Source organism: Cyprinus carpio, chromosome A5 (assembly GCF_018340385.1).
Source record: "Cyprinus carpio isolate SPL01 chromosome A5, ASM1834038v1, whole genome shotgun sequence".
Classification (NCBI taxonomy): Eukaryota; Metazoa; Chordata; class Actinopteri; order Cypriniformes; family Cyprinidae; genus Cyprinus; species Cyprinus carpio.
The window spans coordinates 7,797,448-7,818,180 of record NC_056576.1 but is presented as its reverse complement, the minus strand read 5'-3'; the positions used below and the strand labels follow the sequence as shown (position 1 = coordinate 7,818,180).

Here is a 20,733-nt window from a genome sequence, read left to right as displayed (position 1 = left end):
AATTAGTTGTTGTTTGACTCGATAAATTTAGTAATTTAAAAATACAGTGGTTAAATTTAAATATTTTTTTCTACTGCTCTGTTTAAAAGAGGTTGTAGAAAAATTCAGTAATTATGAATAGCGAATGATATGAAACATTATATTGTGATACATTTTTTAGCTATATCTCCCAGCCCTAGTTATAAGTAATGGCTGCTGATGGTTTGTGAGTAATTGTCTCTGGGGTAATGGCTGGGGTTGATGCACTCATGAAATCAGACACATTCCTGTGGTCTGAGGTTTGGGGAACGAGAGAGACCCTCCACAGTAATAGCACTGCACTCAGCACACTCTCAGACATGAAGCACACACTGTCTGTCCTAACAACATCACTAACATTTATCTCAGTCTCTCCAGCACTGATATGCACGGCTCTGGAGAGGAGCAGTGAAGTCTGGCTCAGGCTTTTGAGTGAAGTTTCGTTAGGGCTTTGTTCTGCAGAACACTGATTTGTCATGATATGTTGAGTTTCTTGCAAGTGTGTGTTTGTTAGGAAAATGTCTGCTAGGAACATAAATATTCTCCATCACAGACCACCCTAACAACCAACAAGAACATCCTAGCAATCACCTAGAACACCCAGAGGAATCTTCAGTGCTAGGATGCTTGCTAGGATGTTGCTGTGGTGGAAAGCACAATTGTATTCAGCTGCTAGAGTGTTCTGCATGCTTTCAAAGTGGTTCCACCTTGGGAAAAATAGATTCTGATAAATATTTCAATGGTGATTTAGAGAGTGTGTGTGTGTGTGTGTGTGTGTGTACCTACTTAACCATATTTTGGGGACAAATTTGTACCCAAAAGTAAGCTAAACCTGACAAAATCTCCAAAAACCTCCCTTTAAGGACGTCCTCATTTGTAAAACTGAAAGTTTCCAGTAAGGGGTAGGTTTAGGTGTAGGGTTGGTGTAGGACAATAGCACATACAGTTTATACAGTATAAAAACCATAACGCCTACGGAATGTCTCCATTTAGATAGCTAAGTAAGTGTGTGTGTGTGTGTGTGTGTGTGTGTGTGTGTGTGTGTGTGTGTTGGTTTGTGTGTGTGTGTGTGCGTCTGTGTGTGTGTGTGTGTGTGCGTCTGTCTGTGTGTGTGTGTGCGTCTGTGTGTGTGTGTGTGTGTCTGTGTGTGTGTGTGTGTGTCTGTGTGTGTGTGTGCGTCTGTGTGTCTGTGCGTGTGTGTCTGTCTGTGTGTGTGTGTGTGTGTGTGTGTGTGTGTGTTAAGCTCCAGGTTTGTTGTGCTTGTTTGGGTTGCACAATTTGGCTAGAAATTTTGTGATTATATATTAATATGACTATTAAAAAAACAACAACAACATTTGCTATTATTGTTATTACTTGTTATATATATATATATATATATATATATATATATATATATGTATATATATATATATATATATATATAATGTGTGTATATAATATATATATATATATATATATATGTGTATGTATATAATGTTATTAACAATAACTACTAATGTTATGTATTGTTTATGAATATTGTTTAACAACAGTATTTAAGAAAAATATCAGTAAATAATAAAATAATAATAATAATAGTTATTATTATTATTATTATTGTTATTATTCTAATAATAGCAATTAGAAGAACTGCAACAACAGTAATAATTGTTGTAATAGCCTAATACTAATTTTTATCATTATCAATACTATTATTATGAATTTTACTACTACTAAATAAAATTTTTAAAATATTATTCTATTTCAATGTAAAATTAAAAGTTAAGTATTTAAGAAGAAGAATATAATAATAAGAAGAATTTAGTTTTATAGTGCAACTTTAAAATTACAGAATTATTTAAACTAATATTTATGGCTGTCTTCATTTCTATAAAAACATTAAACTTTTATTCATATGAATCACTTCTCATTATAAGTTTAAGAAGATGGTTGCTGCATCTTGCGCTTGTGGATGTGTGTTATAGGCCACCCAATTTAATAATATCTCTAAATAATGTTTAGCAATTTCAGTTTTATTTTGATTGATCATGCAGCCCTACATCTGGCCTGAAGTGTCTAGGATATTCTTCTCTGTAGATATGTCTAAAGATGCGCCTTCAACACACATCCAAATGCTTAGAAAAGTAATAGAAAAAACCCTCTGCTCAACAAACCGAGGAATCATTCATCTCCAGGACAAGCTATGTTAATTTAATACAGCTAATAATAGGGTTAGAGGTTTGTCTATAAGCCTAATTATGAGCAATAATAGTGATACTTGTCCTTTACCATTAATAATGAGGAGCAGGAGATGTGGAAAAATAGTTTTAAAGTTTTGGATGGAAACCTCAGAATAAAATGGCTATTTTATAGCTTGTTTGTGTGAGAGAGAGAGTCTGGTGGTTTAAAAAAAATAATTATTAGATAATCATGAGTTCATGTCACAGAGTTTATGTTCATCGAACCAACTTTTATTTTTAAAATGCACAATAATAATAATAATAAGGCACGCATGAGTAATTGCTGGCACTAAAACATTATTGTTCACGTAAAGTTTTATGAGCTGTCTCACATAACGGCGTGGTACTTTTTACAATTAGAATCTCAATGCTACTGTGTGTTTTAAGAAAGAGCCTCTTCTATTCGTGACTAATGAGAATCCCAACCTGAATGAGGCAGAATTCTCAGTGATTCCCGGCCACATCTGCTCTGGCATTGTTTGCATAGTTAGCATAGCTGTGATACAAATGTGAGCTGTGGGTTCCCACAGGACTGAGAAAACCCAGAGGATTCTGCAGCTGCGCCGCATGAAAGCATCAGGGTGCCGATTTGTCTTGCATTTACAGTCGGTTCTCTGATGGCGTTTAAAGATGTTTTCTTCAACAGCTGAAATTGAGTGCAAATTATGGACCAGTTAAAACATAAGCATACTTAAAATGCACAGGAAAAAATTAAATATATAGACTACCATTCAAATGTTTGGGGTTGGTGAGATTTGTGTATGTTTTTGAAAAATGTTTCTGTCTTATTCTCACCAAGGCTGCATTTATTTGATTAAAAATACAGTAAAATCAGTAATATTATGTGAAATATTATTAATATTTAAAATAACAATTTTCCATTTGAATATATTTTAAAATGTAATGTATTCAGCATCATTACTCCAGGCTTCAGTGTCACATGATCCTTCAGAAATCATTCTAATATGCTAATTTGCTTCTCAAGAAACATTTGATATTATTATTATTATTAATATCAATGTTGAAAACAGTTGTGCTGCTTTATTTTTTGTGTATTGTTGATGCATGTTTTTTTTTCAGAAATAGAAATCTTTTGTAATGTTATTAGTGTCTTTACTGTCACTTTTGACCAGTTAATGCATATATACTGAATAAAAGTATTAATTTCTTTAAAAAAGACTCCAAATTTTTAAATAATCGTAGAGTCTTGAATTTTATATTTTATTTAATTTTTTTTAAGTTTACAGTGAAAAGACTCCAATTTTTTGAATAATCGTAGCGTCTTGAATTTTATATTTTATTTTATTATTATATTTTTTTTTTTAAGTTTACATTGTGTATTTAATTTTTTATTGACAGTATAAAAAGAGCACTTGACTGGGTGTTTTCTAGGGATGTAACAATTAACCGTGAGCCGGTTGAAAATCGATTAAAATATGTGACTATTCAAATCGGTTGAGATGCTAAACAATCACGATTCAGTTAAGGGTTGGTGTTTATATGAATGTCTTTCTGAGGGGAAACTACTGTCTTTATAAAAGTGTAGATGGTATTTTTTCTTTTCCTCTAGCCTCTGTAATGCATATTAAAGTTCATAAGTTCAGCGCTGCTTCGTTTACAGCAGAAACCAAGGAAACGCGTTAAGCGCCACCTGCTGGCAGAGAGTGAATCTGCGTCTCGTTCAGCTTGTCTGTTCATGCAGATATTTTTTATGTATAGTTTCATAAAACTGAGGTCAAATCATTCTGTTTTTGTTTCAAATTTCGAAATTATACACGCTAATTTAGATTTAAATCTGCTCATGTTGCATATATGCAGCATCTTTGTTTGGATCATGATTAAAATGCAGTGGTTGCCTTAATGTGGAAATTCATTTAACATTTTCTTTATTTCACGTCTTTAAAATGTGCATCCTGGTTTCTAGATTGATCTTGTTCTGAATCTGAGTTTAGTCATGGTCTACAGTAGGTACTGTATGGCTCTGATATCGTTCTGTTTTGATTCCATTTCTGATTGTTATATATTTATTTTGGCTGGAAATGAGTAGATGCTACAGTACTGATATGTTTCTTTCTGTTCCTCAGAGATGTAGTCTATAGTCTGGTCTGTTGGCAGACTCTGAGGTCTCACTATGCTGCTTTATCTGCTGCTGGCCATCACACTAACAAACGTCAATGGCCAGATAGACCCAGGTAATGTTACATGCAGACCGACACAAACATATGCATTCATGGAGACAGCGCCAAAAACATTCACTTTCTCACCGTGTCCTCCCTCGACCTCCTCAGCTCACTGTCGTTATCCTCTCGGTATGGAGGACGGGAGGATCAAAAACGATGACATCACTGCCTCCAGCCAGTGGTATGAAACCACAGGCCCTCAGTATGCAAGGTAACATCAGTGTTATTTTAGTATCATATGATATGCTATTATAGTTTTTGTTAATATTTTGAATTTGATTTTATGTTTTCTGTTCTAGCTTTAATTTTAGCTGAAGATTTAAATAGTTTGTGTCTTTGTTTTTTTTTATGTATATACATTTATTAGTAACTTAGTTTTAGTTTTAGTACTTCAAGTTAAATAAAAAAAAGAAATGTTGCCTTTGACAGCTAGCTTAAATAGAATAATTTACATTGGTTCACAGGAAATGAAGTTAAAAATTTTTAAATGATTTTTAAAAGTCTCTTTCTTATTCTCGCCATGGATTCATTTCTTTAATCAAAAACTAAGTAAAAAATAAATATTATAAAATATTTTTATAATTTAATATTATTATTCTCTATTTTAGTATGCTATTATAATTTTTGTTAATATTTTGAATTCAAATGTTATTATATTTTCTGCTTACACTTTAATGTGAGTTAAAGTTTTAGTAGTTTTGTTTTAGGTATTTTAGCACTTTAAATTAAACTAAACAAAAATGAGAAGCATTAATGAGAAAAAATAATTTTTTTAATAAAAAATCACAGGTAATTTAAAATGACAGTTTTCTACTTTGATATGCTCTTATAGTTTTGTTAAGATTTTAAATAAGATTTTATTTGAACATTTTCTGTTTCTGCTATAATTTTCATTAAAGTTCTAGTAGTTTTGTTGTGTTTTTGTGATTTTTATTTCATGCCTATATAGTTTTTATGAATTTAGTCATTTTGGTTTATATTTGGTTTTAGTTATTTTAGTACTTTAAGTAAAACTAAATAAAAATGAGAAATGTTGGAATAAAATAAATATCAAATTTTATTTTATTTCAGCTAATGTTAAAGTAAATCATTTTTTTAATGGTTTTAATAATAACCATGGGTAGCATATGACGTTCATGCTTAAGTGTTTAAGTGTAGTAGATAAAGCTATGGAGTTTTTATACAATGCATCAAGCTTGTTTACCTCAAAAAATCTATCTAAAATTTGATTCGTCATGGTCTGACTCCTTTCAGTAAAGCTCTAGGCCTCTTTTAGAGCATAATTTGCATCTGTCTGTTGCTGCATCAGGTTAAACCATGAGGAGGGGGACGGCGCCTGGTGTCCTGCTGGTCAACTGCAACCCTCAGACGTTCAGTATCTTCAGCTTGACCTTCGTCAGCTCATCTTCCTCACCGTGGTTGCTACACAGGGTCGCTACGCACACAACTCCGGCAACGAGTTTGCACGCAAATACCGTCTGGAGTACAGTCGCGATGGACACCGCTGGATCTCCTGGAGAAACCGCTTTGGCAGTGAGGTAGGAAAAACCAGAGTATATTTAATAATGTTCCATTTTTAAATAAATGACCTGAATGAACTAAAGTTTTGATGGTAAACTAAAATGATCAAAATTCATAAGTTATACCAGTAAGCAATTATGCTATACAGTGCTGTTCATGTACTGTTTTCTGTATTTTCAGCATCATAGCTCTAGTCTTTAGTGGCACGTGATCCTTCAGAAATCATTCTAATATTTTTATTTGCTGCTTATGTGCAGCTTAATATTTTTTGGGGAAAAGCATGATACATTTTATCAGGATTTTTTTATTATTATTGTTTTTGTTGTTTATTTGTGTTATGAATCCTTTGTAACATTATAGAACTTTTGATCAATTTAATGCATCCTTGCAGAATAGAAGTATTACTTTCTGACCCAAACGTTTGAACGGTAGTATATATTAGTGCATTATCCTGTATATACAGTATAATTCTAGTAACCAGTATTCATAGCAATTCTATTTTAGTTATTGAATAGTGCAGTATGTTGTGTTGTGAAACCAAACCAGTCCTGGATGCTGATTAGTCAATGCAGCACTGATTGACATCACGTATTAGCTTTAGTTTACATGTCAGGGACTATATCTTCTAGTGGAAGGATTCCAGAAAATGAATTAGTTTCGTAACATTCTAATAAAAGTGTTTATACTATTTTTATTATGCAATTACCACTGCATGCTCTTATTACTGTTATGTTCATAATGTAGCACAGTCTAGTACCTAATTTGTTTATCTAATGTCTTCTGCAGATTTTAATGGCCAATATAAACACCTACGACTCTGTGGTGAGAGACCTCCATCCTCCCATCATCACTCGGTTCTTACGTTTGATTCCCGTTACCGATGCTGTGCACACTGTGTGCATGAGAGTAGAGCTGTTCGGATGTGCCTGGCAGGGTAAGTCATGAGAATTACATAATTAATGTTATGCAGTTTTATATATATATTTATTTAAAAAAAAGTCCTGATTCTAACATAAACCCACAGTTTTTGGTGTAGTTTTGTGGCTGTCAGAGCAGAAACAAAAGCTGCTCTCTGTATGTTTTTTTTTTTTTTTTTTTTTGTGTTCATAAGTAATTTGCGCGATGCTTATTTCACAATATTAGATCGAAAGATCAGAAAAAGCCCACATATACTGGCCCATAGACCCTCCCCTCAAAGAAATCAGGACTGAAGTCATTGAAAGTGGACATAAGAGGCAAATTAAAACAGATTAAACCAAAGTACTTTTAATGATTAATCGTTAATACATATCAGCCTATAGCCTATGTATTTTTGTATGTCATATTTGTACCAGGCCTCAGGCCAAGGCCCGAGTCCTACTTAAGATCCGATCGGCCAAAACGCATCTTAATGTCAGGTGTTAACAGGGCCTCAGTTTCACACTTGCACATGGGCTACAGACTGAAACAGATCGTTTTGGCGTCTCACACCCGAGCAGCTGTGACCTGTGTAGATTTGCCCCCTAGTGACTGATTTGCTGCTTAGTTTCATTTGACCTCAATTACTCTAGTGCCTTAAACGTGAGCCAAGAGAAATGAGTAATTACATTCTAGAGCTAACGCAATATTAAGGTTTGGGACCTCTCTGTTTTCTCTTTCTCCTGCTGTGCAGATGGCCTGACGGCGTACAGCTCTCCAGAGGGCCAGACCATGATGGCTCCTGGCTATCCCATTACACCTCTCAACGACTCCACGTACGATGGGGTCCTGGAGCGCAGGTGAAGGTCTAATCTAATGCGCAATGATATGTTTAGCTACAATTCTGTCCTTTGTTTATTAGTTACTGATATCATGTTATGGATGATGGTTTTGCATATAGCCAAAAAAAAACTAAAAATCTGTCCAAAGTGTATTTTAAATATATGTTGTAAACAGTGAAGCTCAATGAAATATATTTTTGAAATTGAAAATATATTTAGTTTCAAACTTTGTATACCAAAATGAAGAATTTGATCTAAATAAGAAATGCATTCACATAAGTTCAAAAGTGCTAAAAGTAATTTGCTCCTGTGAATATGGTGGCAAAATACTTAATTGATAAATAAACATTTTTAATTAGCTGATGTTGTAATTCTGTATAATTTTGTCTAATTAAATCAACCTGTCCTCCAACTTATCTATCTATCTATCTATCTATCTATCTATTTTGAAGAATGCATGTAACCAGCGTATACTACAATGCGCCCCTATCGGCAAAAGGTCGTGTTCATATTAATGTTTTGTACTCTTTTATTTGCACCGTGATTGCGTTTCGTGTAGCTCAGTTGGTAGATTATTGCGTTATACCTTGAAATGCAATCATGCTATCATGGGTTCGATCCCCGAGAATGGACGTGCACGTAAAATGTATATGCTCAAAAAATCATAATTTAGCATGATTTCTGTGAGGGTTAGGTTTAGGGGGTGGGGTTTAGGTGTGGTCATTCGAATGAATAAGCCTCCTAGTAAAATATGTACGAATTACTGTGAGATCGGTGTAAAAAGTCCACACATTGCATTTAAATAAACGTGCGTTTTGATTGGTAATGACGTTATACGTCATTTCATGACGACAGACGCAACGCGATACTGTCATTATTTTACGCCCGCTAGAGGCCGCTTAACGTTAAAACGTAAAAATAGGTCGTAATAAGGAAGTGCTTGCACAAACGACCTATATGGTCGTTTTTTGTTGGAGGACAGGCTTAATTAAATAATTAAAAATAAAACTTGAAAAAAAATAATTTTAAATGACTGTTAAGTACATTTAAGCATCACATTATAATATTTAGAATGAAAAATGAACATTCATTTTGAAATATACTAAAGATTACATTTAACATTGTTATTTAACTTTTAGTGTTTTTAAAGATTTAGTTTTTTTTAAAGAAATTATATTTAATTCAACAAGGATGTTTTCAAATTGATCAAAAATGACAGTAAAGACTTTTACAATAATTCAGACGATTTCTATTTCATCAAAAAAAAAAATATTCATCCTGAAAAAAAAACATTCCCGTTTCCACAAAAATAGTAAGCATTACAACTGTTAATGATAATAATAAATGTTTCCTGAGCAGCAAATCAGTATATCAGAATGATTTCTGAAGGATCATGTGACACTGAAGACTGGAGTAATTATGCGGAAAATTCAGCTTTGCATCACAGAAATAAATTACATTTTAATGTATGTTCAAATAGAAAACAGGAATTTTAAATTGTAATAATATTTCACAATATTATTGTTTTTACTGTATTTTTGATCAAATAAATGCAGCCTTGGTGAGCAGAAGAGACTTCTTTCAAAAACATTTAAAATCTTATCGAGTCTAAACTTTTGTGTGTACAATGAGATATCTAATATCAGTCAATGGCAATTAAATAATAATATTTTGGATAAATATCCCTTTACACATCACTTTGCTAGCTGTCTTTTTCTTCAAATTAATTCATCATCCACTTTTTCCTGACTTGCCGATATTGGACGAGCCAGCTTTGGAATTGTGGACTTTTCAGGGTCATTCTATAGCAGAACAATCAAGATTGTATTTAAGTTCTAGAATGAATGCTAATCACTCATTGCCCAAAGCTAAGTGCTTCCTGTCTCTCTCTGCTCCCACAGGAAGCTGTCTGCGGGTCTGGGTCAGCTGACAGATGGTGTGATCGGTCAGGATGACTTTGTACAGAGAAGACAGGACCGGTTGTGGCCCGGATATGACTACGTGGGCTGGAGAAACAACAGCTTGGGCCCTGGATATGTAGAGATGGAGTTCCAGTTTGACAGTCAACGAAACTTCACTTCTATGAAGGTGAGAGTGAAGCACAAGCTGTGTGTGAGGCAGGTATGGAAGTAAACAGGACCAGCATTTGAAAGCAGAATGTAAAGCTTGTATTTTTGATAAAGAGCACAAATATAATGAAATATTTTTACCATTTAAAATAACTGTTTTCTATTTGAATATATTTTAAAATGTCATTTATGTCCCTGCTGAATAAAAGTGTTAATTTCTTTTTTCTTTTTCTTTTTTATTATACTGACCCCATACTTTTGAACAGTAGAATATTTAAATATTGTGGTGATTCACTGTGTATTTTAATGTTTATTTAATTGTAAGTCAAGTCAAGTCACCTTTATTTATAAAGCGGCTTTACAGTATTAAAATAGGAAAATAGTGTGTTGTTTCAATGGGAAAGTAGTATAGTCTCAGTTTTCAGTTAAAGGCAGTTCATCATTGAATTCAGTGATGTCATTGTCCGGCTCAGTTCAGTTCTTATAGTATCTGTGCAATCAAGTTGACGATATCGCTGGAAAATAAGTGTCCCCAACTAAGCAAGCCAGAGGCGGCAAGAAACCAAAACTCCATCAGTGACAGAATAGAGAAAAAACCTTGGGAGAAACCAGGCTCAGTCGGTGGGGCTAGTTCTCCTCCAGCCAGACGAACCAGCAGGTTGATCCATGCTGCAGCAAAGTTAGTTTGTGCAAAGGACTCAAATGGTTCCGTGGTCTTGTCCCGATGGCTGTCTAGGAGACAAGGTCTTCACTGGGGATCTGTCTCTGGGGCTCATCTAGTTGTCCTGATTTCTGCTGAAATTCTGGGCTGTAGAGGTCACCTCTAGGTGCTGATCCACTGGATCTGGTAGCTACGGTGACCTTGGAATAAGAAAGAAACAGACTAGTATTAGTGTAGATGCCATTCTTTTTACGATGTAACCAGTACATTGTGTGTTATTGGAAGTGTTACCAGTTCCGGTTGATTAAGGCAGCCTATCAACTTTAACGGATTTGAGTAATAGAAATGTGTAAATGTGTCATGTGTAAGCCACGTTAAAGAGATGGGTCTTTAGACTTAAAGGGTTACTCCACCCAAAACTGAAAATTTTGTCATGAATCACTTATCCCCATGTCGTTCCAAACCCATAAAAGCTTCGTTCCTCTTCGGAACACAAAAAGTGTTCCTGTCGCTTCATAACATTACGGTTGAACCACTGATGGCAGATGGACTATTCTGACGATGTCTTACATATTTTTCTGGACCTTGACAGTGTAAGTTACTTGGCAGTCAATGGGATAGTCACAAGCCTCCCAGTTTTCATCCAAAATATCTTAAATTGTGTTCCCAAGATGGGTTTGGAATAACATAGAGGTTAAGTGATTAATGACAAAATTTTCATTTTGGGGTGGAGTATCCCTTTAAACTGACAGAGTGTGTCTGCCTCCCGAACAGTGTCAGGTAGATTATTCCATTTATAAGTAATTAGCAGGATTTTAAAATATATACAATGGTTAATAGGGAGCCAGTGCTGTGTTGTCAGAACTGGGCTAATATAGTCATACTTCCTGTTTCTAGTAAGAACTCTATCTGCTGCATTTTGGATCAACTGGAGTTTGTTTACTAAGCCTGCAGATCTGGTGCTTTTTTGATAGATTTGTGCTTGTTTATTGATCATGTGGAGTTTGTTTACTATGAATTTAGATATATTTTTGAGATGGAAAAATGCAGTTTTACAAATGCTAGAAAAGTGGCTTTCTAAATAAAGAATGCTATCACATAGCACACCTAGGTTCCTAACTGATGACGAAGAATTGACAGAGCAGCTATCAATTTTTATACAGTGTTCTAGATTATTACATGCGGAGGTCTGATAATTAACACCTCTGTTTTTTTAAAATTTAGCAGTAAGAAATTACTTGTCATCCAGTTTTTTATATCTTCTATGCATTCTGTTAGTTTTTCCAATTGCCGTGAAGAAATATAGTGCTGAGTGTCATCAGCATAAAAGTAAAAGCTAACACCGTGTTTCCTGATGATGTCTCCCAACGGTAACATGTAAAGCGTGAAAAGTAACGGAGGTAGTACTGAGCCTTGAGGTACTCCATACTGCACTTGTGATCGATATGATACCTCTTCATTTACTGCTATGAATTGATGGCGGTCAGATAAGTACAATTTGAACCATGCTAATGCAGTTCCACTAATGCCAACAAAGTTTTCTAGTCTATTTAAAAGAATGTTGTGATCGATAGTGTAGAACGCAGCACTAAGATCCAGTAGCACTACTATAGAGAAACAATCAAGATCAGATGATAAGAGCAGGTAATTTGTAACTCTAATGAGAGCAGTCTCAGTACTATGATACGGTCTAATTCCTGACTGGAAATCCTCACAGATAGCATTTTTCTCTAAGAAGGACTATAATTTTAACTACCTTATGGTAACTTCATTTTTCAAACTGAGGGACATTGTAATTATTTTATGACCATATTAATTTGTTTTCTGTGAAATTGACATTTCATCCACTAACTCTGTTAATAGAACTCAACTTGTACTGAACCCAAAGCATTCATTTACCATGTGTACAGTATGTGTTCTGGTTTACATCTGTAGTTTGTAATTTAAACTTGATGTGCTTTGAAGTGTTGAACGAGTGACAGTTTTAATGTAGCACTAATTATACACCATATTTCACACATAACACATAATTACATGTTGGAGCAGGATTTCTTTTCATAATAACGATGCTTATTGTGTCTGTATATAATCATGCCCATGTCTGTGGAGTGGGTGGATTAGGTGCTTAATTCTGAAGTAATGATTTCATATATTAGAAAATAACATGTTTCTTGAAGTTGGGCCACTTTCTTTTAGTTGCTTTTACCTACTTAGTTTTCTTTATTTATAAGTCAGCATTAAATCAGAGTTGATATTATTTCTTACAATTTACTTGTATGCATTGTTTAAAAATTTGGGGTCAGTAAAAATGTTCTGTATGTTTTTGAAAGTATGCTGCATTAATATGTCAGTTTTTATATGTTATACATTTTTCAAGACACTTTGATGAACAGAAAGTTCAAAATAACAAACATTTTTTTTATGGAAATCTTTTGTAACATTATAATGCATTATGTATGCATCCTTGAACTACTCTACATAATTCCCACTTTTCACAATTCAATCCAGTCATTTCCCAATGAATACAGTTCCTCCTTTTTTTTCTAATTGGACAATCTATCTAATATATCGTTTCACTTGAAAAAAGATCACTTTATTTAAAAAAAATAGTTAAAAATGTTGTTCATGTTGACTTCATTAGTGCAGATTATAGTAAAATGAGGCTTAATTTATACTGAACACAGAAAGGCCTCAGATGCGCCTTTAATGAGCCTTTAAATGTTAATGATGCTTATTTTTCTTCTTTTGAACAGGTTCACAGTAATAACATGTTCTCTCGGGGTGTGAAGATCTTCGCGTCCGTGTCCTGCGTGTTTAAGTTGCACCTCATTTCTGAGTGGGAAGCAGAACCAGTTGAGTTTCACACTGTTTTAGACGACCGGAACCCAAGTGCTCGGTATGTGACTGTCCCGTTAAAGCACAGATCGGCTACAGCGCTGCGCTGCCGCTTCTACTTTGCTGACACTTGGATGATGTTCAGCGAGATCTCATTTCAGTCTGGTATGAAATTAGAACAACTCGCCTCTCCCTCCCACTGGTATTCTCAGTATTCCCTCATTAAAATACAGCCAGAACTGTGAAATGCTTTTCATATCATTATTCCCAATTTATTAATTTCAACTTTGGGTTAGGGAAGAAATTTAAAAAATGTTTTTGAAAGAAGTATCTCATATATCCTTCATATAAATGAAATAGCTTGTTTGCAATCAGGATTAGTTGCTTAGCCTATATCCAGCGCCTCGATGGCAGGCAAGTATTTCAGTTTAGTTGAAAAATCGCTCCTCTTCATAACATTAGGATCACGTCCAACATATGTTGTGATTTTCTGTTTATAACTTTCTCTTGTAATAGTGTCTAAACCAGTACAGTATGGACTTTCCTCCATCTCATCCATTCTGCTTTTCACTTCCTGCCCTCCATCTGAATTTCGCACATAATCAGAATCACTTGATTGCAAGCAACCTATTCAAAAGAATTGTTTTCAATTTGAATATATTTTAAAATGTAATTTATTCCTGTGATGTAAAGCTGAATTTGCAGCATCATTACTCCAGTCTTCAGTGTCACAAGATCCTTCAGAAATAATTTTTATATGCTGATTTGCTGCTCAGAAACAACATTTATTTGAAAGTATTTTCTGTCACTTCCGATCAGTTTAATGCATCCTTACTGAATAGAAGTATTAATTTCTTTTTGCATTTGGAAATGCATGTAGTAATGTACTAACTTGATTTATGAATGGATATTTAAGTGGGTGTAATTTAAGGTTTAGTAACCTCCAGTGTTTTTAATTATTTTCCATTGCAGCAACTAATGTGCTTCCTACCCAGAGGCCCCCAGTCTTGACCCCTCCTTCATATGAGCTTAACAGCAAAGTACCAAAAACTACACAAAAAACAGGTAAAGAGTCACTGTGCTGATAAATCACAGCATTTTTATAATCAAAATGAAATCATTTGATACTGTTTACTTTCTTAATGCAATGCATGTTATTTCAAAGAAAATTAAATGTTTGTCTAACCAAAATCTTATAGAGAACGCTTTTCCTGATCCAGTCTGTTTCTGATGAATACAAATGAAGGAAATGTGTCACATTATGGAAGTAAAATGGGTTGTGAACATCATTTCCTGTTGGCTTTAAATGAGTATGCCTGAGTACTGTACTAACTTGCATTCTACACACTTTGATTGAAGTTTAATAACCCGTCTGTGTTTGACAGAGGACCAGACGACAGCAAAACCATCAAAAACAGGCTCTCCTGAAGAGGGCAGTACATCAATTCTGATTGGCTGTCTGGTGACTATTATTCTTCTACTAGTGGTGATCATCTTTCTGATTCTGTGGTGCCAATATGCGTGCAAAGTCCTGGAGAAGGTGTGTATGTGTGTACTGTAATGTTGTTATTAATGAAACAAATTATAATGCTTCTCAACAATACATGAAATATTTGAAAAGCATAAAGTGCCTTGGTCTACTGAAAGGATGAGCATAGTTTTATTTAAAGATGTGACTTCACAGACATGTGACATCTTTCAGAAGTTGTGTCTCTAAATGTATCCCCCAAGAAAGCACCGCTTCTAAAAAAATAATAAAAAATATTCTGGAATATCCACTTTATTTGCAGTGCAGAAGTAAGCTATTTTTAGTGAATGAGCGAGATTTCCATTTCATTAGCCACTATAGGTAAATAACTATAAAAAAAATATAGAAGTGCAATAAACTGTAAAACTTTTTTTTTATGATTATGACAAGGCATTAATATGATAAGAAATACCAGTTTGCAATATCAAGCAGCTTGTTCGAGTTGCAGATTTGTCCTGATAAATAAATCAAAGCAGGACACCGGAAGTTAAAAAGCTAACAAATCAGTAACACTTTACTTAAGGCCTTTATGTATAATGCATTAGAAAGATATTCATAATGTGTGTCGTAATGCACTAAATCTCTTCATTAATAGTTGTAACCAAAGTTAAAATGCATTATAACATTTGAAGGTTTGTCTGTCATGTGTTATAATGCATTATACTTTATAAAAGTGTGGGAGTGGATTGACAATTATATCTTTTCATTATTAATTTGGTTAAAATTTATAATGATTTATTACATTGAATTATTATGTGCATTGCAAGGCATAAATAATGCAGGAAAAATACTTTTTTATTTTTATGTGCTAACAAACATGCTGTAACTTATATTCTTAAGCAACTTAATAATGCAATTATTAAGCATGCAAAACATGCACAAATCGTACAGTTTTGCTCTAAATAAATTTGTTTATACATTTGTTTATACATACAATACATTTATACATAGATGCAATTTATCTGTTTTTTTTTTTTTTAATTTATCTTATTTTCTAAAAAAAAAAAAAAGCAAACAGTAATACAAATAGTCTCTCTCTATGTCTCAGGCTCCGAGGCGTATTTTGGAGGAGAAGGTGACAGTACGTTTGTCCTCTAGCAGTGACACTATAATTCTGCAGACTCCTCCGGTGCCCCCGCGCGTCTCCCTCGACCCACCCTACGAGAGGATCTTCCTGCTGGACCCCCAGTATCAGGATCCCGCTGCACTCAGGAACAAACTTCCCGAGCTGTCACGAAGCGCAGAGGCTTCTGGTACCATCCATTATACACAAACACACACTAGCTTTGCGTCAAACCCTGGTGAGCTGAATGAACTACTGATCCCATGAATCCTTATGAATTAAAAATGCCACAATATAAAACTATTGCCTTAAAGGATAGTTCACACAAAACTGAAAATTCTGTCATTTACTCACCCTCAAGTTGGTCCAGACCTGTATGAGTTGTTTTGTTCTGTTGAATGTTAAAGAAGATCATTTGAAGAATGTTGGAAACAAAACCAAAAACTGGTGACCTTTGACTTCCATAGTATAGAATAAAAATACCAGCAACTGCAACATTCTTCAAAATATCTGATTTTATGTTCACCAGAAAAAAAGCATACGGTTTTGAAACAACATGAGGGTGTATAAATGATAACAGAATTTACATTTTTGGGTGAACTGTCCCTTTAAGTCATAGCATATAAGTATAAAACCAGCATTCTTTTATTTATTTTTTTATAATCAAATAAATACAAACATATATAGTAAGATCTTTTTTAAAGATTAAAAAAGAAACTTTTCTTATGTTCACCAAGGCTGCATTTATTTAATTGAAAGTACAATAAATACAGTAATATTGTAAAATATTATTTTAATTTAAAATAATGTTTTTATATTTGAATATATTTTAGTTTATACGTCTTAATATTTTTGTGATTTTTTTTTTTTTTTTTTTTGATGAATGGGAAGTTCAAAAGAACAGTATTTATTTATTTGTAATGTTTGGAATGTTTGTAAGTTTTTTATTTATTTATTTTTTTGTTGATGTATTTGTTTTTTTGTTTTTTTAAGATATTATTTTTTTGAATCCATATGGGAATTTAGTGTAAGTGCATGAACCTGATGAACCTAACAATAGGCACATTTCCCTTACAGATTTGCGCAAAACTTTGGCGATATTTTGTAAATGTCGATGAAAAAGTATTGCGATATGATGGCGTTTCCATTAACCGATGTTATGCGACTAAAACGTAATCATTTGCCTCTCGTGATAAGTCATGGCAACAGATTTTGGTGGGATTTGAAGGATTTTGGCTATATTTATTCAAAGGAGGCGCATGTGTGTATCTTTACAGAAGCAGCAAAGAGAGCCGCTTCAGAAACATGTGTGGTGCGGCTGGAATAAGCCATATAACATAAACACAAGCATTGAGTGGCCGCAATCAGCTTCAGTGGCCGTATCAGAGCCACACTGCACCACAAACATGTGCATTGTAATTTGTCTAATCAATAATGGTAGGGAAAGCACCTTTATACTGGAGCGCAGCCACTTATGAAGTATTTCTTGGAGGTTATAGTATACTGAAGAATGATCATATTCGCCATGTGACTTGTAAATGTGGAAAAAAAAAAAAACATTTCCATTGCAGTTTTGCAAATTATTCCTTTTTCACATTGCCTGAAAAACCACCTCATGCGAGTGTAAAAACTTACTATATATGTTTTTTGCAATATATGGACGTTTTTTGCAAAATTGACGCATTCCATTAGACGTAATTTCAGTTCGCAATTTCAATTTGCACAATTTGAAGGTTAATGGAAACGCGGCTACTGTTGCCTAGATAGCCTACTAGGTTCTGGACCAGAGCTGCTGAAGACTTTCAGTGCATTACTGAATATCTGAACATGATGTCCTTTCTGAAACTAACCTCTTGTACTGTCTTTTAAGAAATATTCTCTTTGAGTTCTATTTTTCATCCTATTGAACTTGATTTCATTGACATTTGTTTCCTCAACAGTTTGCATGCCGCTTGCCAGTGCACTTTTTCCTTTCTTCCTCCTCTAGTCTTGCGTTCTTTATTCTTTGCTTGCAGTCTATGAACTCCATCTGACCTTGTTACCAGACTGAAGGACTTTGCAAGGGTAAGACTTGATGCAAGAGTTTCCTTTGGTCCTTTTTTGGCATCCTGCAGTATCTTGCACCCAGACACCTCAGGGTTTTGGTTAATAAAATGAAGTTGGCCTGTTCCTCTATTGTCATCTTCTGCTTTTTCTGTCTCTTTTTCTTCCTCTTTCTCTCACTCTTCATCAGCAAAGATTTAGTGACATGATTGTCAGCATTTCAAATTTTTCAAAAGCATGTATAGTACTTTAAATGGATAATCCACCCGAAAATGAAAATTCAGTCAACATTTATTTACTCACCCTCATATCGTTCCAAACCTGTATGTTTCTCTTTTTCTGTGAAACACAAAAGAAGATATTTTAAAGATTGTTGGTAAACAAATGGTTTTGTGTCCAATTGACCCTTCGCAAAAACCCACCTCCCTTAGTTACTGTTGCTGTTGGGCAAAATGGCAGATTCGTCATTATGATTGGTCAGATTGCCTGTCAATCAAACTTCTGGCAAAGGGTGAATTGATTTCTGTAACATTTTTTGTGGAACACAAAAGGAGAAATTTCAAAGATATTAGGAACAGAACAGTTTTGTGGTCCCATTGACTTCCATTGTATTTTTGTGGAACCCAAAAGAAGATATTTTGAAGAATGTTGGTACCAAATTGTTTCGGGTCCCATTGGCTTCCATAGTATGGATAAAAAAATACTATGGAAGTCAATGAAAAAAATATTTTAAGATTGTTGTTAACCAAACAGTTTTGGGGTCCGTTTGACTTCCATAATGTTTTTTGTGGAACACAAATTAAGATTTAAGAATGTAACCAAACTATTTTGGGTCCCATTGACTTGTATGGAAATACTGTGGGACCCAAAACTGTTTGATTACCAGCATTCTTCAAAATGTCTTTTTGAGTTCCACAGAAAAGTCATACAGGTTTGGAAAAACAAAAGGGTGAATAAATGATGACAGAATTTGTATTTTTGGATGAACTGTATAGAAAATAAATGGGGTGTCAAATAAAGAGATGCATGAAATGAAGGGGAAAATAAAATAGAATGCAATGGGAAAGAATTTGCATATAAAATAATTAGTAATATAAATTAGAATTGGTCATGCTTACTGACATGTTGACATCTCTTTCCCTGTGCAGCATGTAGCGGAGGATACGCCGAACCTGACGTGACCCTGTGCACCCCACACCAGTGTTTTCAGAGCAGCGTGCCGCACTACGCTGAAACAGACATCATTAGTCTGCAGGGCGTCACCGGCAGCAACATGTACGCCGTTCCAGCCCTCACCGTTGATTCCCTGACACGAAAGGACATCTCGGTGGCCGAGTTCCCTCGAGAGAGACTGCTGTTCAGGGAGAAACTGGGAGAAGGCCAGTTTGGTGAGGTGAGTCGTGATGAAGCACAGCAGGAGGTTTTCTTACCACTGCTGTTGTTCCTTAGGCTCATTTCTGGACGCACCTGAACTGTCTTTTTGAATTTATCTTTTTGCACGCTGTTTACACTGATTTATACAAACTTTCCTGTAATGCCTGATATTTGTTCAGTGAAATTACGGTGTTTCCCAGAAAACCCTGTTATTAGTGCCCACACATGACCGTTATGCATGGCTTTATTAAAGAAAACACTGGAAATCTTGTGTGAGAGCCAAGCATTTTATGCAATAGTGTTACTAATTCTTTTTCATTATCTCAGTTGACCCTGATTTTGTTACTATGGCGACACCCTGGTGCCAGATAGTAATGCCATAGTACTAGTACTTTATGATATACAAAGCTTTTGGTACGGTATGAGTCTCTAATGCTCACCCAGGCTTAATTTATTTAATAAAAAATACCATAAAAACAGTAATTTTGTGAGATATTATTACAATTTAAAGTAACTGTTTTCTACTTTAACATATTTTAAAATATAATTTATTCCTGTGATGTAAAGCTGAATTTTCAGCATCATTACTCCAGTCTTCAGTGTCACGTGATCCTTCAGAAATCATTCTAATATGCTGATTTACTACTCAAGAAACATTGGGGATTATTTGATTAATAGAAAGTTCAGTATAGAAGTATAATCAATAGAAATCTTTTGTAACAATGTGAACATCACTTTTTATCAATTTAATTCAACCTTGCTGAATAAAAGTGTTCATTTCTTTAAAAAAAAAAAAATGTATATGCTGTAAACTGAACATATATGCTGATACTATGGTATTATTCACAATATTGTGGTATGTACACCAAATAAAATGAGCATGACATTAAGTAAGTTGTGGTATTTTTGCATGCAAATGTGTTTCCGTTCCCACGCTGTTTAAGTATGTTTGTTCGCACATGTTCATACTGTTGTTGCTGTTACCAGGTACATTTATGTGAGGCTGAGGGTTTGGCTGAGTTTCTGGGAGAGGGTGCACCGTTACCGGAGCAGGACGGCAGGCCGGTGCTGGTAGCAGTTAAACAACTCCGAGCGGATGCCACCAGCAATGCCAGGTTTGGGGCGGGAACACACAAAAAACAATTGATTGGAAAGTTGCATCATAAAGTGAGGCTTCTGGGAAGCTCTTGCTTAAAAGTTTGTAAATGGTTATGTAATTATGTTGTGTTTTATTTGGTTGGCACATGGATTAAGACAAACAATAGGCAAATGAGAAGTTTGGCAAGTTTAACATTTTTGTTTTATATAAAATTATTAAATATGTGTTAAGTTTAATTTCATTTTATATATCACTTTGACGTTGTATACATCATTCATATTTTTATAAATAAATTATGAATAAATTATTTAAAATGTCAAAATATTCATTGATTTTTAAAGTGATTTATATACAGTATTTTTTTTTCTATGTGAAGAAAAA

General features: G+C 34.3%; 1 protein-coding gene across 1 annotated transcript in view; it reads left to right on the top strand.

The window, feature by feature from the left end:
* LOC109103154 (discoidin domain-containing receptor 2-like) overlaps positions 1-20,733 on the top strand; it is a 34,898-nt gene that overhangs the window by 8,416 nt on the left and 5,749 nt on the right. The window contains exons 2-13 of the mRNA XM_042752686.1: positions 4,325-4,432; positions 4,529-4,631; positions 5,730-5,958; positions 6,728-6,875; positions 7,593-7,698; positions 9,582-9,768; positions 13,164-13,410; positions 14,218-14,310; positions 14,631-14,785; positions 15,822-16,026; positions 19,028-19,272; positions 20,241-20,368. Of these exons, the coding sequence (XP_042608620.1) occupies positions 4,372-4,432; positions 4,529-4,631; positions 5,730-5,958; positions 6,728-6,875; positions 7,593-7,698; positions 9,582-9,768; positions 13,164-13,410; positions 14,218-14,310; positions 14,631-14,785; positions 15,822-16,026; positions 19,028-19,272; positions 20,241-20,368 (1,907 nt within the window). The 5' untranslated portion in view covers positions 4,325-4,371. The remainder of the gene's footprint in view (positions 1-4,324; positions 4,433-4,528; positions 4,632-5,729; positions 5,959-6,727; positions 6,876-7,592; positions 7,699-9,581; positions 9,769-13,163; positions 13,411-14,217; positions 14,311-14,630; positions 14,786-15,821; positions 16,027-19,027; positions 19,273-20,240; positions 20,369-20,733) is intronic.